The sequence below is a fragment of the Aythya marila genome (assembly GCF_965140915.1).
Source record: "Aythya marila genome assembly, contig: HAP1_HAP1_SCAFFOLD_305, whole genome shotgun sequence".
Classification (NCBI taxonomy): domain Eukaryota; kingdom Metazoa; phylum Chordata; class Aves; order Anseriformes; family Anatidae; genus Aythya; species Aythya marila.
Window position 1 is genome coordinate 123,857 of NW_028137611.1, and position 26,010 is coordinate 149,866.

Below are 26,010 nucleotides of genomic sequence, written 5' to 3' on the forward strand. Positions count from 1 at the left end.
GATGGTGGGGGTCTGGGGGGGACAATGGGGCCAGGAGGGGACAGTGGGGGCCAGGAGGGGACACTGGGGACCAGGAGGGGACACTGGGGACATACTTGAAGCGCTCGGGCGTGAGGAAGTTGAGGAGGTGGAAGAGCTCCTCCAGGTTGTTCTGCAGCGGGGTCCCCGTCAGCAGCAGCTTGTGCTCGATCTTGTACCCGTTGAGCACCCGAAAGAACTGCAGGGGGGGGGACACACACAACGGGGGGGGTCACATCACCCGTGTCACCCCACAGACGGGGACACCCCCTCCCCACGGGACCCCCGTGTCCCCTCCCCAAGGGGCGCAGACCCCGGGGGCGTCCCCGACGTGAGGGACCGAGGCGCCCAAACGTCCCCCCCGAGGCACCCCGGGGGGGCTTCCCCAAGGGTCCGGGCGCCCCCCCAAGGGTCCAGGCGCCCCCCCGGGGGTCCCGTCTGTCCCCCCCCCCGGCCGTGCCCACCTTGCTCTGGTTGTTCTTGAGGCGGTGGGCCTCGTCCACCACCAGGCAGGCCCAGCGGATGGAGCCCAGCGCCGCCTGGTCGATGGTGATCAGCTCGTAGGAGGTGAGCAGCACGTGGAACTTCACCTGCGCCTCCCGCTGCCGCGGCCGTCAGCACCCAGCCGCCGGGACGGCCCGGCACCCCGGGGACCCCCAGAGCCCCCCCCCGGACCCCATCGCCCCGAGGACCCTGCCACCAGGTCACCCAGCGCCCCGGAGATATCCGTCACCCCAAGGACCCAGCCACCAGGTCACCCAGCGCCCCGGGGACACCCAGCACCCCAAGGACACAGCCACCAGGTCACCCAGCGCCCCAGGGACACCCAGCACCCCAGGGACCCTGCCACCAGGTCACCCAGCACCACAAGGACCCCCAGTACCCCAAGGACATGGCCACCAGGTCACCCAGCGTCCCAGGGACACCCAGCACCCCAAGGACCCAGCCCCCAGGTCACCCAAGACCCCAGGGACCCCAGCACCAGGTCACCCAGCACCTTAAGAACCCATCCACAGGTCACCCATCACCCCAGAGACCCTGCCACCAGGTCACCCAGCGCCCCGGGGACACCCAGCACCCCAAGGACACAGCCACCAGGTCACCCAGCGCCCCAGGGACACCCAGCACCCAAAGGACACAGCCACCAGGTCAACCCAGGACCCTGAAGACCTCCAGCACCCCAAGGACCCAGTCCCCAGGTCACCCAGCATCCCAGGGACACCCAGCACCCCAGGGGACCCTGCCACCAGGTCACCCAGCACCCCGTGGACCCAGCCACCAGGTCACCCAGCACCACGAGGACCTGGCCACCAGGTCACCCCAGCACCCCAAGGACCCCCAGCACCCCAAGGACATGGCCACCAGGTCACCCAGCACCCTAGGGACCCCACCACCAGGTCACCCATCACCCCAAGGACATGGCCACCAGGTCAACCTAGCACCCCAGGGACCCCCAGCACCCCACGAACCCATCCACAGGTCACCCCAGCACCCCGAGGACTTGGCCGCCAGGTCACCCCAGCACCCCAGGGACCCCCATCACCCCGAGGACCCGTCCCCCGTGCCCCCTGCACCCCCTCACCTTCATCTTGAAGGCCTTCTTGCCGCCCTTCATGGCGTTGTCGTCGAAGGAGAACTCGTTCTCGCGGATGATGGCGCGGCTGTCCTTGTCCCCGGTGTAGGTGACGACGTAGAAGGCGGGCGCCCACATCTGGAACTCGCGCTCCCAGTTGATGATGGTGGAGAGCGGGGCGCTGACGAGGAACGGGCCCTTGGTGTGGCCCTGGGGGACAGCGCGTCACACGGGGACACGGGGACGGGGCGGCGGCGCGGGACGGGCCCTTGGGGACGTGGGGACAGTGTGACACAGGGGGCGGGGGGCGGCGGGACGGGGCCGTGGGGACACGGGGACAGCGTGACGCATGGGGCAGGGGGTGGCTTGGTGTGGCCACAGGGACACGGAAATGTCCCCAAGGGGAGGTAGGTGGGGACACAGTGACACCCCAGGGTGGCCATGGGGACATGGGGACATCCCAGGGTGGCCATGGGGACATGGGGACACCCCAGGGTGGTTATGGGGACACTCCAGGGTGGTTATGGGGACACAGTGACACCCCACGGTGGCCATGGAGACATGGGAACATCCCAGGGTGGCCATAGGGACACTGTGACACCCCACGGTGGCCATGGGGACATGGGGACACCCCAGGGTGGTTATGGGGACACTCCAGGGCGGTTATGGGGACACTGTGACATCCCAGGGTGGCAAAGGGGACATGGTGACATCCCAGAGTGGCCATGGGGACACCCCAGGGTGGCCATGGGGACACCTTGTGTGGCAGTGGGGACACAGGCAGGGCCATGGGGACATGGGCAGGGACACCCCAGGGTGGCCGTGGGGCACCCACGGGGCCACTGGCACAGCATGGGGACACGGGCGGGATCCTGGTGACACCCCTGGGTGGCCACAGGGAGGCACAAGGGGACAGGGAGAGCGACTGAAGTGACGCGGGGACATCCCGGGGACGATGGCAAGTGTCACCACAGGGTGGCAGCAGGGACACAGCCAAAGGCCCTGGGGACAGCCCAGAGCGGCAGCGGGATCACGGGAGGACACGGGGACACCCCAGGGTGGCCATGGGGACACCAGCAGGGACGTGGGGATGCCGTGGGGTGGCTGTGAGAGCACTGGGATGGCCACGGGGACACCCCAGGGTGGCCGTGGGGCCACCAGCAGGACCCTGTGGCCACCTGAAGGTGGCTGTGGGGATACAAGGAGGGCCACGGGGACACAAATAGGGCCATGAGGACACCCAGGGTGGCCATGGGGACACTGGCAGGGACATGGGGACACCATCAGGACCCTGGGACCACCAGTAGGACTCTGGTGTCACCCTATGGAGTCCATATGGGCACAGGCAGGACCACGGGGACACAAATAGGGCCATGAGGACACCCCGTAGTGGCCATGGGACCATAGGCAGGACTATGGGGTCACCATTAGGGTCATGGAACTACCAGCAGGACCATGGGACCACCAGTAGGACCTTGGACCCACCAGTAGGACCATGGGACCACCCTATGGGGGCCATATGGCCACAGGCAGGGCCACGGGGATGCAGATGGGAGCGCAAGGACACCCCGTGGTGGCCATGGGGCCACTGGTAGGACTACGGGGCCACCAGCAGGACCATGGGACCACCAGTAGGACCACAAGACCACCAGTAGGACCTTGGAGGCACCAGTAGGACCACGGGGCTACCCTATGGGGGCCGTATGGCCACAGGCAGGGCCATGGGGCCACCAGTAGGACCACGGGGCCACCCTATGGGGGCCGTATGGCCACAGGCAGGGCCACGGGGATGCAGAGGGGAGCGCGAGGACACCCCGTGGTGGCTCCCACCCACCTCCTTGTAGAGCGAGTAGAGGAAGACGATGGTCTGGATGGTCTTGCCCAGCCCCATCTCGTCGGCCAGGATGGTGTCGGTGCTCTGCGCCCAGGAGAAGCGCAGCCAGTTGAGGCCCTCCAGCTGGTAGAGGTGCAGCGTGCCGCCGGTGGCCGAGATGAAGCGCGGCTGCGACTCGTACTTCACCGTCGGCTGGGGACGGATGGGGACACGTCACCGAGGGGAACATCAACGGGGGGATGGTCAACGTGGGGATGGGTCAACGTGGGGATGGTCAACGTGGGGAACATCAACATGGGGACATGTCACCATGAGGAACATCAACGTGGGGATGGGTCAATGTGGGGATGGGTCAACGTGGGGACACGTCAATGTGGGGTTGGGTCAACGTGGGGACACGTCAATGTGGGGTTGGGTCAACATGGGGAACATCAACATGGGGACACGTCACCATGGGGAACGTCAATGGGGGGATGGTCAATGTGGGGACACGTCAATGTGGGGATGGGTCACCATGAGGAACGTCAACGTGGGGATGGGTCAATGTGGGGACATGTCACCATGGAGAATGTCAACGTGAGGATGTGTCAACATGGGGATGGGTCAACGTGGGGATTGGACAACGTGGGGATTGGTCAACGTAGGGAACATCAACGTGGGGATGGGTCAATGTGGGGATGGGTCAACGGGGGGAAGGTCAACGTGGGGATGGTCAACGTGGGGTTGGGTCAACATGGAGAACATCACCATGGGGAAACGTCACCATGAGGAACATCAACAGGGGGATGGTCAACATGGGGACACGTCAATGCAGGGATGGGTCACCATGGGGAACGTCAACGGGGGGATGGTCAACGTGGGGATGAGTCAACATGGGGATGGGTCAACGTGGGGACACATCAATGTGGGATTGGGTCAACATGGGGAACATCAACATGGGGACATGTCACCACGGGGAATGTCAACGTGGGGATGGTCAACGTGGGGATGGGTCAACGTGGGGATGGGTCAACGTGGGGATGGGTCAACGTGGGGATTGGTCAACGTGGGGAACATCAACATGGGGACACGTCACCATAGGGAACGTCAACAGGGGGATGGTCAACGTGGGGACACGTCAATGTGGGGTTGGGTCACCATGGGGAACGTCAACGTGGGGATGGGTCAACGTGGGGATGGGTCAACATGGAGAACATCAACATGGGGACATGTCACCATGAGGAACGTCAACGGGGGGATGGTCAATGTGGGGACACGTCAATGTGGGGTTGGGTCAACATGGGGACACATCACCATGGGGAACGTCAATGGGGGGATGGGTCAATGTGGGGAACGTCAACCCAGGGACATGTCATCGTGGGGAACGTCAACGTGGGGATGGGTCAACACAAGGAAAGTCAACCCGGGGACATGTCAACATGGGGAACATCATGGTGGGGACACGTCAATGTGGGGATGGGTCAACGTGGGGAACGTCACTGTGGGGAACATCAATGGGGGGACGGGTCAACATGGGGAATGTCACCGTGGGGACACTGAAAGGTGGAGAACGTCAAAGTGGGGAAGGGTCAACGTGGGGAACGTCAACATGGAGAATGTCATCGCGGGGCACGTCACCATGGGGTACGTCAACGTGGGGAACATCAACGTGGGGATGGGTCAACGTGGGGATGGGTCACCATGGGGAATGTCACCATGGGGCACGTCACTGTGGGGATGGGTCACTGTGGGGCAACTCAACGTGGGGAACGTCTCCGTGGGGACACGTCAATGTGGGGACACGTCACCATGGGGAATGTCAGTGTGGGGACAGCTCATCGTGGAGGCACGTCAGCGTGGGGCACCTCAGCATAGGGAGGTGTCACCGCGGGGATACCTCAACACGGGGGACACGTCCCCATGGGGCACATCACCACGGGGCACCTCACCATGGGGACATGTCACCCTGGTGGCATGTCACTGTGGGGATGTCACCGTGGGGGGACACCGCCACTGGGGAGGGGGGTGGGAGGAGTGGGAGATGGGGGGACACAGGGCTGGAGGGGACACGGGGGACTTTGGGGGGGCACAGTGCACCTGGGGGGGACACGGGGGACTTGGAGGGGGACACGGGGGACAGGGAAGGAACCCAAGGAGTGGGGGGACCCAGGTAAGCTGAGGGAGACCCAGGTGACAGGGGATGTCCAGGTGACCGGGGGAGACAGGCAGGTGACAATGGGGGGGACATGCAGGTGACAATGGGGGGGACACGCAGGTGACAACGGGGGGGACATGCGGTGCCCCGCACTCACGTCGTTGGTGGGGGAGTCGGGGGGGCCCTCCCCCGGCGTCTCCTTCTTCTTCTTCTTGTAGCGCCGGGGCTGCGCCGGGTCCTCCCCCATGAACACCTCCCTGGGGACATCGGGGAGGGGACAACGAGGAGGGGGGGCCAACAGGAGACACGTTGTGGGGGGGGACACGGTGAGACCACAGCCCGGTGGCTCCGGTCCCCCCAGGGGCTCGCCCGCGTCCCCCGTTCCCGACGCCGTGTCGCGTCCCCCCGCCGCGTGTCCCCCTGCGGCACGTCCCCTGGTGTCCCCCCCTCCCGGTGTCCCCCCCCCCCGGTGTCCCCGGGCTCACCGGTGCTTCCAGTAGGCCAGCTTGTGGAGGTCGTAGTCGGGGATGGGCATCTCGTCCTCCTCCCAGGTGGCCTGGTCGTAGGGCAGGTCGCGCCACTTCACCAGGTAGTGGTACTGCCCCTTGCGGTCCACGCTGCGCGGCACGCCGTCACACCGGGCACCCGGGGGACACCGGGCACCCGGGGGGGCAGCGGGAACCCATGGGGGGCAGCGGGAACCCATGGGGGGCAGCGGGCACCCGGGGGACACCGGGCACCCAGGGGGATCAGGCACAGGGCACCCACAGGGCAGCGGGGTGGCATCAGGCATCGCAGGTGACAGCAGGGACCCCAGGGGACAACGGGCACCCATGGGGACAGCAGAGGTGGCAGCAGGTAGCCAGGGGGATGGTGAGCACCCCTGGGTGACAGCGAGCACCCATGGGGACAATGGGCACCTACAGGGACAACAGAGAACCCGTGGGGACAATGGGACAACTGTGGGGACAACAGGGCACCCATGGGGACAAGAAGGTACCACAGGTGACAGCAGGTACCCCAGGGGACAATGAGCACCCATGGGTGACAGCAAGCACCCATGGGGACAATGGGGTACCCACGGGGACAATGAGGCACCCATGGGGACAATAGGTACCTGTGGGGGCAGTGGGACAATTATGGGGATGACAGGGCACCCATGGGGACAGTGGGGCACCCGTGGGGACAACAAGGTACCACAGGTGACAGCAGGCACCCATGGGGACAGTGGGCACCCACAGGGGACATGAGGCACCCACGGGGGACAGCGGGGATCGCCCCGTGCCACGGGTGGCAGCCAGGCCCCGGGGTCAGGTGGCGGGCGCCGCAGGGCCACCAGGGGTCACCCACTGCTAGCGGGGACACGCCGGGTGACAGCCGGGTGACACCCAGCACTGGGGTCGCCTGGGGACAGGCGGTGGCAGAGGGGTCACACGGGGACAAGGCCACGGGGACAAGGCCACGGGCAGGCAGCAGAGGGCATCTGGGGACACGGGGTCACCTGAGGACACGTGGCCAGAGGGCTGGTGACTCTGGGGGGGGGACACGGGGACACCGGGGGACACCCGGGGGGGACACGGGGACACCCCAACGGGACACTGGGGTCGGGGACACCACGGGCAGGGACACTCAGGATTTTGGGGCTGCCCAGGGGCAGCTGGGGGGCACCCAAGGGTGCGAGGGGCGTCCCCAGGGGTGTCCCCAGGGGTGTCCCCAGGGGTGTCTCCAAACCCTGCTCAGATTTGGGGAGGGGGCACCCCCAGGCGCTGGGGGTCACCCATGGGTGCTGGGGGTGTCCAGGAACCCCCAAAGTTGCCCATTGTCCCCAAAGGCACCAGCAGTGTCCCCAAACCCCCCAGAAGCCCTGTGCCGATGTCACCCCAAGCCCCCCCTTTGGGGTGGGAGCACCCACGGGTGATGGGGAGCACCCACAGGAGTCAGGGGGCACCCATGGGTGCTGGGGGTCACCCCCAGGCACTGAGGGTGTCCAGCAGCCCCTGAAGTTTCCCCTTGTCCCCAAAGCCTCCAGATGCGTCCCCAAATCCCCCGTGTCCCCTGATGTCACCCCAACCCTCTAATTTAGGGCAGGGGGCACCCACAGATGTAGGGGGGCACCTACAGGAGTAGGGGGGCACCCAAGGGTGCTGGAGGTTACCCCCAGGCACTAGGGCTGTCCAGCAGCCCCTGAAGTTATCCCCCAAACCTCCATCAACATCCAGCAGCCCCCAAAGCGTCCCCTTGTCCCCAGAGCCTCCAGCAGTGTCCCCAAGCCCCCCTTTTGGGGCAGGGGGCACCCACAGATGTAGGGGGGCACCCAAGGGTGCTGGGGGTCACCCCTGGGCACTAGGGCTGTCCAGCAGCCCCTGAAGTCATCCCCAAAACCACCATCAGCACCCAGCAGCCCCCAAAGCGTCCCCTTATCCCCAACCCCCCTAAAACCCCCTAAATCCCCCCGAACTCCCCCAAAACCCCCCAAACTCCCCCAAAATTCCCCCAAAACCCCCCCAAACCCCCCCCCAACCTGTGGTTGATGATGCGGTGCACCGTCATCCACTCGGGCTTGATGCCGTAGCGGTAGAAGCGCTCCTCCATGCCGCCGTAGAGGGGGTCCTGGCTGCGGCCCCGCTTCTCGCTCTTGGCGTCGTCGTCCCCGGAGCCGTAGTCCAGGGGGGGGGGCTCGTCCATGTCGTTCTTGCGCTGGTAGTTGCGGTACATCACCAGGTGGAAGATCTCCAGCTGGGGGGGGGACACACGGGTTAGTTTTTGGGGGGCGTGGGGGACACCCTGGTGGCCCCCGAGGGGGTTACGGGGTGGGTGCTGGGGGTGTCCTCGGTCACAGTGCGTCCCCGGGGTGTCCCCAGGGTGCCCTCACTGGCCCCACGGGTGCCCCCGTGTCTCCCCGGGGGGGTCGTGTCCCGTGTCGCCCCCCACGGTGGGCACAGGGGGGTCGCTTGTCCCCTAGGGTGGTCACAGGGGTGGCCCCGTCCCCCCCTGCCCTCGGGGTGTCCCCATTATCCCCGGCTGGTCACAGGGGGACAGCCCCGGTCCCAGTGTCCCCACAGGCCACTTGGGGGTGTCCCTGTGTCCCCCAGGCCACTCCTGGGGGTGTCTCCATGTCACCCAGGCCACCCCCAGGGGTGTCCCCATGTCCCCCAGGACACTCGAGGGGTGTCCCTGTGTCCTCCAGGCCACTCCTGGGGGTGTCTCCATGTCCCCCAGACCACCCCCAGGGGTGTCCCCCAGACCACTTGGGGGTGTCCCTGTCCCCCCAGGCCACCCCCAGGAGTGTCCCTATGTCCCCCAGGTCACTCAGAGAGGTGTCCCCATCCCCCGGGGAACCCCCAGGGGTGTCCCCATGTCCCCCAGGACACCCCCAGGAGTGTCCCCATGTCCCCCAGGCCACTCAGGGAGGTGCCCTCATATTCCAGGTCCCTTCCAGGGATGTCCCCATGTCCCCCAGGCCACTTGGGGGCTGTCCCTGTCCCCCAGGCCACCCCTGGGGCTGTCCCCACACCCCCCAGATTCCCCTGGGGGTGTTCCCACGCCCCCCAGATCTCCCCCAGGGTGTCCCCATGTCCCCCAGGCCCCCCCCAGGGGTGTCCCTGTCCCCCAGGTCCCCCCCAGGAGTGTCCCCACGCCCCCCAGCCCCCCACCCGGGGTGTCCCCACCCCCCCGGGACCCCCGTCACCCGGTACCTGCAGCTCCTTGATCCAGGAGCAGTGCCAGTAGGACAGCCCCACCCACTTGACGAAGAACTCTCGCTCCGAGCGGCCCTGCAGCACCTTGGGGGGGCCCTCGGGGGGCCCCTCGGGGGGGGGCACGGCCACGGGGGGGGGCGGCTCCCCCCACCGCCAGTACAGGATCTTCTGCACCCGCCCCTTCAGCACCGGGCACTGCGGGGACAGCGGCGTTGGGGCACAGGGGACGTCACCCCCCCGGCCCCACCCCGGCCCCACTGCGTCCCCATCCTGGCCTGGTCCCCGTCCCCGTCCTGTCCCTGTCCCCAGCAGGTCCCTGTCCCTGTCCCCAACCCCAAACCATCGCTGTGTCTGTCCCCAACACCTCCCTCGCCTGTCCCCATCCCGTCCCTGTCCCCATCCCGTCCCTGTCCCTATTCCCATCCCGTCCCTGTCCCAACTCTGTCCCCACCAGGTCTCTTGTCCCCATCCTGTCCCCATCCATGTCCCTGTCCCCATCCACTCCCAGTCACTGTCCCCCTTCTGTCCCTGTCCCAGCTCCGTCTCCAACAGGTTCCTGTCCCCATCCCCATCCTGTCCCCATCCCCATCCTGTCCCCATCCCCATCCTGTCCCCGTCCCCATCCTGTCCCATCCATGTCCCTATTCCCACCCCAACCCCATCCACTCCCTGTCCTGTCCCCATCCTGTCCCATCCCCATCTTTATCCCATCCCCATCCCATCCCCATCCCCGTCCCGTCCCCATCCTTGTCCTGTCCTCATCCACTCCCTGTCCCCATCCTTGTCCCATCCCTGTCCCCATCCCCATCCCCATCCCCATCCTGTCCTTGTCCCGTCCCCATCCCATCCCCATCCCTGTCCCATCCCTGTCCCTATTCCCGTCCCGTCCCCGTCCCGTCCCCCCCCGCTCCCTGTCCCCATCCCCCCCCCGCTCCCTGTCCCCGTCCCCCCCCGCTCCCTGTCCCCGTCCCCCTGCCCCCCTGTCCCCGTGCCCCCCGTACCGTGCAGCGGGGGCAGAGCCACTCCCCGTTGGGGACCTCGGGCAGGGGGGGGTTGAGGCAGTGGATGTGGTAGGAGGAGATGCAGGCGTCGCAGCACAGCAGCTCGCCGCCGTCCTTGCAGACGCGGCAGTACTCCATGTGGTCGTCCTCCTCCTCCTTCTCGCCTTCCTCCTCCAGCTCCTCCTCGTACTCCTCCTCCTCCTCCTTCGCCTCCCACTGCACCCCCTCCTTCTCCTGGGGGGGCACCGAGGGGGGCGTCAGGGAAACCCCCCCCCCCCAAGCCCCCAGACCGCTCCCAGGGACGTCCTGAGGGGCACCCGACCTCTGGGGGACCCCCCAGACCCTCTGAGATCCCCGGGGACCCCCCAGAGACCCCCGGTGACCCCCCCAGGGACCCCCAGTGACCCCCCCAAAGGAACTTCCCGCCCCCAAGGGACTCCTGAGCCCCCCCAGGGTCCCTCAGTCCCCATGGGATGATGCACAGACCCCCCCCAGGATCCTCAAACTTCCCATGAGACCCCCCCCACGTACCCCCAAACGCCCCCAAGGGTCACCTGGACACCCCCAGGGACCCCCAGAGACCCCCAACATCCCCAACTCAATACACAAACCCCCCCAGGGACCCCCAAACTCCCCCAGCACCCCCCCCGGACACCCCCAGACCACCCCCAACTCAATGCAGAGACCCCCCAGGGACCCCCTGGACAGCCCCAACCCAACAGAGAGACCCCCCCAGGGCTCCCCAAACTCCTTCAGCGACTCCCTGGATGCTCCCAGACCACCCCCAAAACCCCAAACCCAACACAGAGACCCTCCAGGGTCCCCTAAACCACCCCCAGGGTCCCCCAAACTCCCTCAGGGACCCCCAAACTCCCTCAGGGACCCCCAAACTGCCTCAGGGACCCCCTGGACACCCCCAGACTACCCCCAAAGCCCCCAACCCAACACAGAGACCCTCCAGGATCCCCTAAACTGCCCCCAGGGCCCCACAAACTCCCTCAGGGACCCCCAAACCACCCCCAACCCAACACAGAGACCCCCCCAGGGACCTCTAAACCACCCCCAGGGCCCCCCAAACTCCCTCAGGGCCCCCCTGGACACCCCCAACCCAACAAAGAGACCTCCCCAGGGCCCCCCAAACTGCCTCAGAGACCCCCCAAACTCCCTCAGGGACCCCCAAACCACCCCCAACCCAACACAGAGACCCCCCCAAGGCCCCCCAAACTCCCTCAGGGACCCCCCGGCCGCCCCCAGACCACCCCCAACCCATCACAGGACCCCCCCAAGCCCCCCTCCCGTCGCCACTCACGCAGTGGGGGCAGCTCCAGCGCCCCTCGGGCGCGCGGTCGAGCTCGGGGTCGAGGCAGACGAGGTGGTAGGCGCGGGGGCAGGTGTCGCACAGGATGATCTCCCCCCCCTGCTGGCACACCTCGCAGTAGTCCTGGTGGTCGGTCTCGTAGCCGTCCCCGTCCTCCTCCGGCCCCGGGCCTGCGGGGACAGCACCGCCCGCTGCCACCGAGCCCCAGGGGACACGGGGGGGGGGGGGGCATGGGGACAGAGGGGTGGGGGGCGGGGGGATGGGGGTGGGGGTGGGGAGAAGGGGGTGGGGGGATGGGGACGTTGGGATGGGGGTGGGAGGATGGGGGCAGGGGGATGGGGACATTGGGATGGGGGTGGGGGGACAGGAGGGATGGGGACGCTGGGGACAGCGGGGGGAGGGGGCACTGGGAGCACTGGGGATGGGGAATGGGGTTGGGATGGGGATGGGGACAGGATGGGGAGAGGATGGGGACAGGGACAGGATGGGGATGGGGACAAGATGGGGAAAGGGACATGGATGGGGACAGGATTGGGACAGGATTAGGACTGGGATGGGGACAAGGATGGGCACAGGGGATGGGGAAAGGGATGGGAAGAGGATGGGGACAGGGACAGGATGGGGACAGGGACACGGAAAAGACAGGATGGGGACAGGGACAGGATGGGGACGGGGGCAGGATGGGGATGGGGACATGGATGGGGACAGGGACAGGGATTGGGAGAGGGGACAGGGACACAGGTGGGGACACCGTGGTCAATGGGGCCACCACGGGCACTGGGGGACACCTGGGGACAGGAGCACCTAGGGGTAAGGTCTGATTTTGGGACACAAGGGACAGGGGGGCACCAGGGAGAGTTGGGGGGGACACGGAGGCAGGGACATGGGGACAATGGGATGGGGACATCAGGACACGAGGGGCAGCAGGGATGGGGACAGCAGGGATGGGGACAGATGGTGGGGACACCTGGGGACACCTGGGGACACACGGACATCAGGACACGGGGACATGGGGACAACGGGGACACGGACAAGGGAGAGCCCCCGGCCGGCCGGTGTGGAGGGGGACCCGGGGGACCCCCAGCCCCAAACCCAGGAGATGGGGGGGGGTGAGGGGGGGACGCCCCTTGCTCCAGGGTGGCCCCTCGGCTTTGGGGACGCCGTGGGGACAACGTGGGGACAGCGAGGGGGCTCTCACCGTGTGCGGGCGCAGCGCCCGTCCCCGCGGGGCCGCGCTCCCGGTTGAGGACGGTGCAGGGGGCTGCAAGGAGAGACGGCGGCGGCGTCACCCGCGGCCCCGCAGCGGGGAGGGGACACGGGGAGGGGGCGGGGGAGGGCACGGGGAGGGCCGAGGGGACAGGGGGGAGGACGGGGAGGGGGCGCTCGGGGCCGGGGGCCACTCACCCTTCTTCTTCTTGCGGCCGGGGCGGCCCCGCTTCAGCTTCTTGATGCGGGCGGCGGGGTCGGAGCGCGCCGAGGCGCTGTGCACGCTCGAGCTCTCCGCGTCCGACTCCTCCTCCGCCTCCCCCGCGTCCTCGCTCTGCAACGGGACGGGGACACGGGGACACTGGGGACACTGGGAGGCACTGGGGGGAACGGGGGGCACGGGGCTCTGGGGGGTGGTGAGGGGAGATGGGGTTGGGGGACGCTGCTGGGGGATGGCAGGGGGTGGGGGACGCTTCTGGGTGACACCACAGGGTGAGGAGGGGACGTGGGGCTGGGTGCCACCAGCTGGGGACACCAAGAGGGTGAGGAGGGGCTCGGGGACACCTCTGGGTGACACCACAGGGTGAGAAGGGGACGTGGGGACACCTCTGGGTGACACTCGAGGGTGAGGAGGAGATGTGGGGACACCTCTGGGTGACACCCAAGGGGTTAGATTCCACCACATGGGGACACCAGAGGGTGAGGAGGGGACATGGGGACACCTCTGGGTGACACCACAGGGTGAGGAGGGGACACGGGGACACCTCTGGGTGACACCCGAGGGTGAGGAGGGGACGTGGGGTTGGGTGCCACCAGCTGGGGACACCAAGAGGGTGAGGAGGGGACACGGGGACACCTCTGGGTGACACCACAGGGTGAGGAGAGGCTGGGGGACACCGCTGGGTGACACCACAGGGTGAGGAGGGGACCCGGGGACACCTCTGGGTGACACCACAGGGTGAGGAGGGGTCAGGTGCCACCACCTGGGGACACTTGAGGGCAAGGAGGGGATGTGGGGACACCTCTGGGTGACACCAAGAGGGTGAGGAGGAGCTCAGGGACACCTCTGGGTGATACCAGAGGTCGAGGAAGGGACATGGGGACACCTCTGGGTGACACCTGAGGGCGAGGAGGGGACACAGGGACACCTCTGGGTGCCACCTGAGGGGCTAGGTGCCACCATGTGGGGTCACCTGAGGGTGAGGAGGGGCTGGGGGACACCTCTGGGTGCCACCCAAGGGTTAGAAGGGAACACGGGGACACCTCTGGGTGCCACCTGAGGGCGAGGAGGGGACATGGGGACACCTCTAGGTGCCACCCAAGGGTTAGAAGGGGACACGGGGACACCTCTGGGTGCCACCTGAGGGCGAGGAGGGGCTGGGGGACACCTCTGGGTGCCACCCGAGGGGTTAGGTTCCACCACGTGGGGACACCAGAGGGCAAGAAGGGGATGTGGGGACACCTCTGGGTGCCACCAGTGGGGACAGCAGGGGACAGCAGGGGACAGCAGGGGACAGCAGGGGACAGCGGGGCCGTACCGAGCTGCTCTTCTTGCGCTTGCCGCCCAGGACGCCCAGCTTGATCTTGAGCGGTGCCATCTTCTTGCCCTTCAGCTTCCGCTTCAGCTCCGGCACCCGCGGGCTCTTGCTGCGCTTCTTGTGCCCGGGCCCTGCCAGGGGACAGCGCTGTCCCCAGGGCTCCTGTCCCCAACGGGGGGGGGACGGCACCTGGAGCCTTGTCCCCAGTGGGGAGGGGACCTTGGGGTCTCGGAAGGTTGTGCCCAATGGGGGGGGGAGCTGGGGTCCTGGCATCTTGTCCCCAAAAGGGAGGGGATCAACGGGTCCTGGAACTGTGTCCCCAACTGGGAGGGGACCTTGGGGTCTCGGAACATTGTCCCCAATGGGGAGGGGACCCAGGGCCCTAGAACTGTGTCCCCAACAGGGAGGGGACCCGGGGTTCTGGGGCCTTGTCCCCAAAAGGGAGGGGACAAACAGGTCCTGGAACCGTGTCCCCAACAAGGAGGGGACCTTGGGGTCTCAGTATGTTGTCCCCGATGGGGAGGGGACCCGGGGGTCCTGGCACTTTGTCCCCAACCAGAAGGGGACCAAAGGGTCCCAGCACCTTGTCCCCAATAGGGAGGGGACCCAGGGTCCTGGTGCCTTGTCCCCAATAGGGAGGGGACCTTGAAGCCTTGGAACATTGTCCCCAACATGAAAGGGACCAATGGGTCCTGGCACCTTGTCCCCAACACAGAGGGTCCCCAGGAGTCCCAGCACCTTGTCCCCAACAGGGAGGTGACCAACAGGTCCCAGCGCCTTGTCCCCAAGAAGGAGGGACCCCAAAGGTCCCAGCACCTTGTCCCCAACATGGAGGGGACCAGTGGGTCCCAGCAACTTGTCCCCAAGAAGGAGGGAACCCAAGGGTCCTGAAGCCTTGACCCCAACAGGGAGGTGACCTGGAGGTCCTGAGGCCTTGTCCCCAAGAAGAAGGGAACCCAAAGGTCCCAGCACCTTGTCCCCAACATGCAGGGTCCCCGGGGGTCCCGTCACCTTGTCCCCAACAGGAAGGTGACCCGGGGGTCCTGGGGCCTTGTCCCCAAGAAGAAGGGAACCCAAAGGTCCCGGCACCTTGACCCCAACACGGGGGTGACCTAAAGGTCCCAGCGCCTTGTCCCCAACACGGAGGTGACCTGGGGGTCCCTTCACCTTGTCCCCAACACAGAGAGTCCCTGAGGGTCCTGACACCTTGTCCCCAGCACGGATGGTCCCCGGGGGTCCCAGCGCCTTGTCCCTAACAGCGAGGTGACCTGGGGGTCCTGGGGCCTTGTCCCAAAGAAGAAGGGAACCCAAAGGTCCCAGCACCTTGTCCCCAACATGCAGGGTCCCCGGGGGTCCCGTCACCTTGTCCCCAACAGGGAGGTGACCTGGGGGTCCTGGGGCCTTGTCCCCAAAAAGAAGGGAACCCAAAGGTCCCGGCACTTTGTCCCTAACGCAGGGGTGACCTAAAGGTCCCAGCGCCTTGTCCCCACCACGGTGGGTCCCTGAGGGTCCCTTCACATTGTCCCCAACACAGAGAGTCCCTGAGGGTCCTGACACCTTGTCCCCAGCACGGAGGGTCCCCGGGGTGCCGCTCACCTTTCCCCTCCTTGGTCTTGGCCTTGCGCAGGGGCGGCGGTGGCGCCTCGGGGGCGACGGCAGCGACGGCGGCCGACACCTGCTCGGCCACGGCGGCGGCGGCAGCGGCGGCGGCGGCGGCCACGGCGGCGGCGGAGCCCTTGAAGGGGTTGTTGGCGCTGAACTCCCTCCACTTGGCCCCCAGGATGGTCATCATCTTGGACATGGGGATTTTGGGGTTCTTCTTGGCGATCAGGGGCCTGCGAGCGAGCGGCAGCGGGGCTGGGAACCCCACCGGGGGCTGCCCGTGGAGACCCCACCCCGAAAAGAGCACCCCGGGGCGCCCCAAAGGGACCGCGGTGGCACACGAAGCATCCCAACGTGCCCCAAAACACCCCAAGGGGTCCTCAAGAAGTCCCACAGCACCCCGAGGGGCCCCAAAGCACCCCGAGGGGTCATCGAGAAGTCCCTGCAGCACCCCGAGGTGCCCTAAAACACCCTGAATGGTCCTTGGGAGACCCACAGCACCCCAGGGTGCCCCAAAACACCCCGAAGGGTCCTTAGGAAACCCCAAAGCACCCCAAGGTGCCTTCAACTGCCCCCAAAGCACCCCAAAGGACCTGTAGGAGGTCCTAAAACACCCCGAGGTGTCCCAAAACACCCCAAGGAGTCACTGAGAAGTCCCACAGCACCCCAAGGTGCCCCAAAACGCCCCGAGGTGCCTTCAACAGCCCCCAGAGCACCCCAAGGCGTCCCAGCAGCACCCTATGAAGCCTTCAACTGCCCCTACACCACCCCGAGGTGCCCCAAAACACCCCAGGTAACTTCACCTGACCCCAAAGCACCACAAAGGGGCACCTGAGAGCTCCCAAAGCCACCCCAAGGGGCCCCACAGCACCCCAAAGTGCCCCAAAGCACCCCAAGGTGGCCCAGCAGCACCCCAAGGTGCCTTCAATTGCCCCCCAGATAAACCCAAGGTGCCCCAAAACACCCCGAGGTGCCCTCAATTGCCCCCAAACCCCCCTAAGGTCCCCCCGCAACACCCCGAGGTGCCCCCAAACCCCCCCGAGGAGCCTTCCCCTGCCCCCCCCCAGCACCCCGAGGCGCCCCCAGCCCCAGCACCCACCTCATGAACTGGCTGAAGGCCTTGTAGTTGGTGAGCGTGTGGTAGTCCTCCTCGGTGAAGATGTGGTCCACGTCCTCCAGCCCCCAGGCGCCCAGCAGCTGCGCCGACGACTTCTGCTCCACCGGCTGCGCCCCACGGGGACGGGACGGGGACGGGACGGGGACAGGGACAGGGATGGGGACAGGGATGGGGACAGGGACAGGGGGTGGCACCAGCGGCGGAGAGAGCGAGAGAAGGGGAGCGAGTCAGAAACGGGCACGGGGACAAGGACGGGGGTGGGGACAGGAAGGGCAGGGGCAGCGGGACCCCATGGGGTGTAATGAGGGTGGGAGGACCCCATGGGGTCTGAAATGGGAACGGGGACCCCAATGGGATCCAAATGGGTGCAGGGATCCCATGGGGTCTGAAAGGGGAACCAGGAACCCCGTGAGACCCACCATAGGTGCTGGGATCCCAATGGGATCCACCATGGGGATAGGGACCCCAAAGGCCCCAACACGGGCACCGGGACCCCCATAGGCCCCAAAATGGTCATGGGGACCCCAACAGGATCCAAATGGGTGGGGGGACAGCCATGGGCCATGAAATGGTCACCGGGACCCCAATGGGATCCAAACGGGTTGGGGGGAACCTTACGGGTCCCAAAATGGGCACTGGGACCCCAATGGGATCCAAATGGGTGGGGGGAAACCCATGGGCCCCAAAAGAGTCACCGGGACCCCAGTGGGCTCCAAACAAGTGGGGGGAAACCCATGGCTCATCGGGACCCCAGCGGGATCCACTATGGGTGCAGGGACCCTATGGGCCCCAAAACAGTCACTGGGACCCCAATGGGATCCAAAGGGGTTGGGGGAGACCCCAGGGCCCCAAAATGGTCATGGGGACCCCAACAGGATCCAAACGGGATGGGAGGACCCCATGGGCCCCAAAATGGGCACTGGGATCCCAATGGGATCCAAAGGAGTTGGGGGACCTGATGGGTCCCAAAATGGGCACTGGGACCCCAGTGGGATCCAAATGGGTGGGGGGAAACCCATGGCCCAACAGGATCCCTACAGGATCCACCATGGGCCTCAAAATGGTCACCAGAACCCCAAGGGGATCCGAATGGGTGAGGGGACTCCACAGGTCCCAAAATGGGCACCAGGACCCCCATGGGCCCCAAAATGGGCACCGGGATCCCAATGGGATCTAAACAGGTAGGGGGAAACCCATGGCCCATTGGGACCCCAACGGGATCCAAATGGGTACAGGGACCCTATAGGCCCCAAAACAGTCACTGGGACCCCAATGGGATCCAAAGGGGTTAGGGGAGACCCCAGGGACCCAAAATGGTCATGGCGACCCCAGCAGGATCCAAACGGGATGGGAGGACCCCATGGGTCCCAAAATGGGCACTGGGATCCCAATGGGATCTAAATAGGTGAGGGGAAAACCATGGCCCATCGGGACCCCAATGGGATCCACCATGGGTGCAGGGACCCCATGGGCCCCGAAATGGTCATGGGGACCCCAACAGGATCCAAAGGGGTTGTGAGACCTGATGGGTCCCAAAATGGGCACCAGGACCCCCATGGGCCCCAAAATGGGCACCGGGATCCCAATGGGATCTAAACAGGTAGGGGGAAACCCATGGCCCATCGGGACCCCAACGGGATCCAAATGGGTGCAGGGACCCCACGGGCCCCAGAACAGTCACCGGGACCCCAATGGGATCCAAAGGGGTCGTGGGGCACCCCAGGGCCCGCAGCGCGCCCCCCCCGGCCGTACCTTCACCTTCTGCCCCCCCTCCTCGTCCATCTTTTTCCGCCGCTTCGTCTTCTTCTCCTTCTTCTCGCGGTGCTTCCGCCGCTTCTTCTTGGCCACGCCGCCGTAGTCGCTGCCGCCGCTCTCCGACTTCTCCCGGTACTCGTCGCGCTCCGACTCGAACTCATCCTCGCTCACCTGCGCCCCGAGACCCCCCCCCCCAGAGAGACGGTCACACCGGGACCCCCCCCAAATCCCAGGACACCCCCTCCCAAATCCCAGGACCCTCCCCAAAACGCCGGGACCCCCCCCCCCGAGGTGCGGGCCTCACCAATTTTTTCCGTTTGCGCGGCTTGCCGGGTTTGTTCTCCTTCTGCTTGCGGGGGCCCCGCTTCTTCTTCTTCACCCCCAGGGCCCCCTCGAGGCCCCGCAGCAGCTCCTCGTCTCCGTCTGCGGGGACACGGATGCCTGAGGGGTGGGGACGGCACCCAAGGGTGCCCCCAAAGCACCCCGAGGTGACCCCAAAGCACCCCAAGGGGCCCTGAAGCACCCGGAGGGGTCCCAAATCACCCCAAGTGGTCCAAAAAAAGCACCCCAAGGGGCCTTCAACTGCCCCCACAGCACCCAAAGGTGCCCCCAAAGCACCCCAAGGTGCCCTATATTGCCCCCGAAGCACCCTGAGGGGCCTTGAGTTGCCCCACAACACCCCAAGGTGCCCCAGAGCACCCTGAGGGGTCCTTGGGAAGTCCCAAAGCACCCCAAGGTGCCATCAACTGCCCCCACAGCACCCTAAGGTGCCCCAGAGCACCCCGAGGTGCCCACAGCTGTCACCAAAGCACCCCCGGGGGCCATTGGGAAGTCCCACAGCACCCCAAGGTGCCCTGGAGCACCCCAAGGTGCCCACAACAGCCCCCACAGCACCCTGAGGTGCCCCACAGCACCCCATAGGACCCCACAGCACCCCGAGGTGCCTTCAACTGCCCCTAATACACCACACAGCACCCCGAGGTGCCTTCAATTGCCCCCATTACACCCCAAAAAGCCCCAGGAACGGGAATGCACCAGCACCTACTGCCTGGAACAAGCTTTGGGGCTTTTTTTCCCCAATTTGTCCCTTTTTGGTTGAAAAATGGGCTGTAAACCCATGCAGGATGGCTCAAATGCGTCCTTTTTCCTTTTTATGCCAGTTCTTAACCCAAAACCAACCACCTCACGCGGTGCCTTTGGTGCAGAGAAATCGAGGGGTGTAAGAAGCACCAAAAGCCAACTTTTTGGGGGCAAAAATTGCAAGAATAAAACCAAGCGGCCGCAGCCGGGGTCTCCTCCACCACTGGGACCCACAGCACCCAAAAAAGGATTAAAAAAAAAAAAAAAAAAAGCACCAGAAACGTCATTTTTGGGGCATTTCCCCCATTCTTGGAAGCCTGGAAGGCTTTTTGGCTTTTTTATCCCAAAAAGAGGCCGAAACTTCGTGGGTTTCGCCCAGCAAACGCCGGTCACCCGCCTCCATCCCAGCCCTGTGTAAATTGGGGCAAAAAAGCAGCTTTTGGAGAGCAGTGTGGCCATGTGCTTGCAGAAAGCCTGGAAAACAGCTTTTTGAGGGGTTTTCACTTTTATTTATGGCATCGGAGGGCACCAAGTCCCAGACAACAACAACAAACAAAAAAAAACACAATTTATGGGGGATTTTAGGGCTTTGCTGGAGCCTGGCTGGTTCTGGGGTGAAAAATGCAGGATTTGGGGTTATTTGGAGCGATTTTGGGGGAGGTCAGGGGGAAATGCAGCACCCCCCCTGTTTGTGGGGGGGATTTGGGGGATTTTTGCCCAAATCCAGCATTGTCAGCAGCCCCAAAAAGGGATGGAACAGGGAGGATGTGACCTTGGGGGGGCTGCAGCCCAAAATCCTCCCGGAAACGCCCCAATGACGGGTTTTAGCCCCAAAAAACGGGTGCAAAACCAACCCCGCGGTTTCCAACCGCAGCGGGCCCCGTTTCCCCCGGCTTTCACCCCAAAAAGCAACGAGCGCTTTGCACAACCCCTCCCGCCCGCGATGGGTTTCCCAACCGCTCCGTCCCGCAGCGCATTTTCCCCTTTTTGCCCCCAAAACAGCGGCCGAGCTCAACCGCCCCCCCCCGAGGCTCTGGGTACCACAAAAGAGGCCGGGGGGGGTCATTTGGTGACCCCCCCCCAGGTAAATCAGAGGCCGGTGAGGTTGGGGTGGGGGGGGTCAACTGGGGACCCCCCCCAGCTAAATTGGAGGCCAGAGGCCAGCGAGGCTGTGCCGGGGGGGGGTCAATTTGGGAACCCCCCCCAGGTAAATATGAGGCCGGAGGTCAAGAAGGCTGTGCCATGGGGGGGGGGGGATTTAATTTGGGACCCCCCCTGGGTAAATCAGAGGCTGGAGGCTGGCAAGGCCGTGGGGGGGTCGATTGCGGACCCCCCCCCCCAGGAAAATCAGTGCCTGGAGGAGGCCAGAGGCCAGCGAGGCTGGGCAGGGGGGGGTCAATTTGGGACCCCTCCCTGGGTAAATTGGAGGCCAGAGGCCAGCGAGGCCGTGGGGGGGGCTCAATTGGGGCCCCCCCCGGTAAATGTGAGGCCGTCGAGGCCGTGGGGGGGGCGGCGGGGGGGTGGCGGTGCCGCCGCCGGGGTCACGCTCCCGCCTAATCCCCTGGCACCGCTGGGGGGGGGGAACCAAAACAATCCCCCCCCCGCCGCCCCCCCGCCAAAAACACCAACCCCAAACCACCCAAAAAACGTCTGATTTCTGGTTTTTTGTGTGTTTTTTTTTTCCCTCGCCACGCGGTTGGGGGATCCACGCCCCCGGCTTCCCCTTTTTGCTCCCCATTTTCCACTGCCCCCCCCCAAATTTCTGTGCCCCCCCCCCCCCATCCATCTGCCTCCCCCCCCCCCCGCCGTCACCTTTGGGTGCTGCCCCCGGGGCGCAGCCGCTCGCGGGGCCGGGGCCGCCTCCTGCCATATTTTTAATTTTTATTGTATTTTCGAGTTTTTTGGGGGTTTTTTTTGGTGTTTTTTTTTTTTTTTTGTAATTTTTGTGGCCCCCCCCCCCCCCCCCCAGACGTCGGTCGCGATAGGGGCGGGCATGCGCAGCCCGCCGGGCGCGTTGGCAGGCGATCAACGAGAATTTTCCACACACGTGACGCTTCCCCCCCCCCCCCGGCACCTTGAGACACAAAGCCCCCCCCCCCCCCCCAAAGGAGGAAACGGGGCGAAAAAGGGAGATTTTAGCCAAAAAAAAAAAAAAAAGAAAAAAAAAACGAGGTGAAAGAGCCCCAAAAAGGGCCGAAAACGGGGCTGGGGGAAAAGGGAAGGCGCTGCCCAAAAGAGGCGGGGGGGTGGGGGGGGGGGGTGAACAAAGGAGGAGGCCGCCGGTTCTCCAAAACGGGAGAAAACCACCCAAAGCGAGGGGCGAACAATGGCCCGGAAGGGGAGACGAGCGAAGCGTGGTTTTCCCGTAGCGGAAAAGCTCAGTTTTTTTGGGGGTATTTCACCCGTTTCCTCCCTCGGACTGACCCTCTGACTTCGTGGGAGAGCCAACTTGCCTCTTTTTGCCCAAATTTTGATTTTTTTTTAAACCGTCGCTTTTTGCTTTTTTTGAGGCCGTTTTAAAGCACGCCCCCCCCCCCCCCACACACACACCCCAGCCGTTTTCGGTGCTCGGTCCGCCCCCCCCTCAGGCATTGTTCTCGGCTGAAATGGGTTGGAAACGGCAAAAATGAGAGAAAAACAGGAAAAAAAAAAAAAAAAAGAAAAAAACAACAGCCTCTGGGACATCCCCGCGAGGCTGCCGGGAAAGTTGTGAAAAGCGCCCGTTTCACCTCAAATCCGGGGAGCCTCAGGCAAGTGCCCATCGGGGCCGCACAGCCGGATGCTGGCCTCCCGCCGCTCCGGGGAGAAATGTTAAAAAAGTGCAATTTCTGCTGCTCTGGGGAGAGAAAAGTGACAAAAACGACGTGTTACCGCCGCCCCGGGGCAGGAAAAGTTCAAAAAATGAAGAAAAATGCGTTTTACAGCCCTCTGGGGAGAGAAAAGTTAAAAAACGGGCGACTGGGGGGCTGCTCCGGGGGCAGCCCAGCAGCTGCACGTGGGCTGAGAAAAGAATAACGATGGGATTCGCCCAAAAAGCGGAGAAATGAGCCCAAAGGAGGCCACGGAGGAGAAGCGGCGCCTTCCCAGGGAGGACGAGAAAATTTGCCCGTTTCCGAGCGTTTTGGGAAACGGAGGGCTTCCAAAAACCAGAGTCACCCATTTTGGGGTGTTTCTTGAAAAAAAAAAAAGGGGCTTTTAAATGGTAATTTGCCCATTTCTTAGCATTTCTGGAGAAGATGAGGTACCGATCCCTGAGCTCACCCGGCTCTGAAACGAGGGAATTTATTGCAAAACGAGGAAAAAGAGCCCCAAAGTGGGCTTTTTTTTTAATCCAACCCATTTGGGCCGCTTTGGGCTAAAAGATGCCTTCCCCCCGAACTCGATTTGAGGTGAAACTCGAGAAAAAGCGAAGCACAAAAAAGCAACAAAACGGGAGGGAGAAAAGTGAGCGTTTTGCCCAGAAACGGCCCGATTTTAGGTCAGCGGCCCGGGGCAAACTGTCGGAAACGGCGCCGCCAGCCCCAAACTGACCCCGGGCGGCAGAGCCAGGCCCCGAGGGAGCCGCGGGGCGGCCCAAAGCGGGGCGTTTTCCACCCAAAATGGGCTTTTTGCCGTGGTTTTTCGCCCGTTTTCGGATGCCCACGCGGAGGGGAGCGGGGGGGGGGGGGTCGGAGGCCGGGAAGTGGCGTGGAAGGAGCGAAAGGAGCCGAGGCGGCGGGGGCGAAAATGAGGTGAAACGGGGCGAAAATGAGGCAAAACGCGAAAAGCGGCGAGGCAGGGCGGGGGGGGGGGGGGCGTAAAGTGAGAGGAACTGAGGCAAAATGGGAAAAACTGAGGTAAAAACGAGAGAAAACGGGGCAAAGCGGCGCGCACCCGGCGGCACTGCCCGGCGCGATGCCGGCCCTGTGGCCACCTCTGAGGGAGGGGGGGGCGCGAACTCCCCCCCTCATCGCCCCCCCCCCCCAAAAAAGGGGCACGAGGAGGAGGAGGAGGAGGGGGGGGATGAAGGCCAAATGGGGGGGGCACAGGGCTGGGGGTACGGCTTGTGGGGGGGGCATGGGACAGAGCCTGGGGATGCTGAGGAGGAGGAGGAGGAGGAGGGTGAGGGGGGGATGAAGGCCGAGCCCCCCCCTCACACAGAGCCCACCACGGGGGGGGGTAAATTGGGGGGGGGGGGCGTTATAAGCCCCCCCCTCACACACAGAGCAGGAGGGGGCGTCACGGCCCTCAGGCTGAGGATGATGAGGGGGGGGGTGAAGGGATGAAGGCCAAGCATCTGTGAGTGCCCCCCCCACACAGACAGGAGGTGGTGATGTGGGGGGGGGGGGCTGCAAATTGCCCCCCCCCCAGAATTTAGGGCTGGAGGGGGGGGGATTGAAGGGGGGGGGGCTGCAAAGGCACCCCCCCCCCTCACGGTCCAGGGTGTAAAAATGGATGGGGAGGGGGCTGCAGAGTGCCCCCCCCTCACAATTTGGCAGGGGGGGGTAAAAATGGATGGGGAGGGGGGCTGGAAACTGCCCCCCCCCTCATGCTGCAGGGCAATGGATGGGGAGGGGGCTGCAAAGCGCCCCCCCACACACAATTCGGGGGGGGGGGGGGGGGCTGCATAAAGCCCCCCCTCACAGACAAGTTGAGGGGGGGGAATTTAAAGGGGGGGGGGGGTGACCGCCCCCCCTTCAGGGATGGATGTGGGGGGGGGGAAATGGATGGGGAGGGGGCTCGGGAGGCGGCCCCCACCCCTTAATTTCTAGTGGGGGGGGGACATTGAAAGGGGGGGGACACTGAAAGGGGGGGTGCTGAGGGGGGGGCACTGAGGGGGGGGGGGCACCAGAGGGGGGGGGTCACTGAGGGGGGGGGGTGACACCAGCGGGGGCGGCCCGGTGCCCGCCCCCCTCCCGGAAAGGGGAGGGGTGTGTGTGTGTGTGTGTGTGTGTGTGTATGGGGGGGGGGGACACCTTAACGAGGGGGGGGGGGGGGCTCTCAGTGACCGCCCCCCCCGCGCCGGGCCCGCTTGTTTACAAACAGCCCCCCCGCCCCCCCCCACCACCACCACCCCCCCCCCTCTCTCTCCCCGGCCCCGTTGGCGGGAAGGGCTCGGCGGGAAGCGGCTGAGGCGGGAACGGCGATGGCGGAGAGGGGAGGGGGGGGGGAGGCCGGAGGGGGGGGGCCCTTACCTGGCGGCGCCGCAGTCGCCTCAGCGGCGGCGGGCGCGGGCGAGGCGGGCGCGGGGGGCGGCGGGGCGGCGGGCGGCAGGAAGATGTCGGCGGGGCCGCGGGCGGCAACGGCGGCGTCGTCGTCGTCGTCGTCCTCGTCGTCGTCGTCCTCGTCGCCGTCCGCCTCGGACACCGCCATCTCCTCCTCCTCCTCCTCGTCCTCCCTCAGAGGGGAAGCCATGGCGGTGCTGGGGGGGGGGGCAGGGAGGGAGCGGGAGGCTGTGAGGAGGGAGGCGGGAGGCGGGAGGAGGAGGGGGGGGGGGGGGTTGAGGGTGAGGGGGGGGGGGGGGGGACCCTCCGCGCGCTCCCCGCTCCCCCCCGCCCCGCGCGGCGCTGAGGTGAAACCCGCGGAGCCCCCCCCCCCCCCCCCCCCGAGAAGGGGGGGGGAAAAAAGAAAAAAAAAAAAAAAAAAGGTGAAAACTGAGAGAAAACTGCCCCAAAAGTGGCGCCCCCCCGCGCCCGGAGCCCCCCCCTGCCTCTCCTCAGGCCGCGCCGTGAGGGGAGGGGAGGGGGGGGGGGGAGGAAAAAAGCGGCGAAAAGGCTCGAAAAAAAGGTGAAAACCGGCCGAAAAAATAAAACTAACAAAAAAAAAAAAAATCTCAAAATAAAGCGCCACCCGCGATGATTTTTCCACGGGAGCGCGGAGCGAAAATGGCGGCCCCGAAATTTATTTTGAAAAGCGGCCCCCCCCCAAACACAAACCCCCCCCCCCAACCACCAGGAGAAAGCGATGAAAAAAGAGCGAAATTGAGGAAAAAAAACGAGCCCCCCCCTCAAAAAAACCGCCCCCCGCCTCCCTCCCCAGGGGGAAAACCGCCAAACCCCCCCAAAACTGCCTCCGTTTGGGGCTTTTCGGTGGGTTTTTTTGTCCCCCCCCCACCCCCCCCGCACACTCCCCCACACACCTTCCTGAAGGCTTAAAA

At 65.3% G+C, this 26,010-nt stretch overlaps 1 protein-coding gene across 3 annotated transcripts in view; it reads right to left on the reverse strand.

The window, feature by feature from the left end:
• CHD3 (chromodomain helicase DNA binding protein 3) overlaps positions 1 to 26,010 on the reverse strand; it is a 49,002-nt gene extending 22,992 nt beyond the window's left edge. For 2 of the 3 annotated variants that reach the window (XM_082785115.1, XM_082785114.1), the window contains exons 1-19: positions 25,993 to 26,010; positions 25,049 to 25,275; positions 19,099 to 19,217; positions 18,792 to 18,965; positions 17,022 to 17,146; positions 15,917 to 16,155; positions 14,321 to 14,451; positions 12,981 to 13,116; positions 12,775 to 12,837; positions 11,568 to 11,746; positions 10,259 to 10,492; positions 9,255 to 9,452; positions 8,081 to 8,295; positions 6,045 to 6,176; positions 5,717 to 5,816; positions 3,426 to 3,617; positions 1,601 to 1,801; positions 483 to 620; positions 96 to 217 (exon numbers count right to left, since the gene is read on the reverse strand). In XM_082785115.1, coding sequence (XP_082641241.1) covers positions 96 to 217; positions 483 to 620; positions 1,601 to 1,801; positions 3,426 to 3,617; positions 5,717 to 5,816; positions 6,045 to 6,176; positions 8,081 to 8,295; positions 9,255 to 9,452; positions 10,259 to 10,492; positions 11,568 to 11,746; positions 12,775 to 12,837; positions 12,981 to 13,116; positions 14,321 to 14,451; positions 15,917 to 16,155; positions 17,022 to 17,146; positions 18,792 to 18,965; positions 19,099 to 19,217; positions 25,049 to 25,268 — 2,918 coding nt within the window. In that variant the 5' untranslated portion in view covers positions 25,269 to 25,275; positions 25,993 to 26,010. The remainder of the gene's footprint in view (positions 1 to 95; positions 218 to 482; positions 621 to 1,600; positions 1,802 to 3,425; positions 3,618 to 5,716; positions 5,817 to 6,044; positions 6,177 to 8,080; positions 8,296 to 9,254; positions 9,453 to 10,258; positions 10,493 to 11,567; positions 11,747 to 12,774; positions 12,838 to 12,980; positions 13,117 to 14,320; positions 14,452 to 15,916; positions 16,156 to 17,021; positions 17,147 to 18,791; positions 18,966 to 19,098; positions 19,218 to 25,048; positions 25,276 to 25,992) is intronic. The other variant, XM_082785116.1, reaches the window with a different exon arrangement.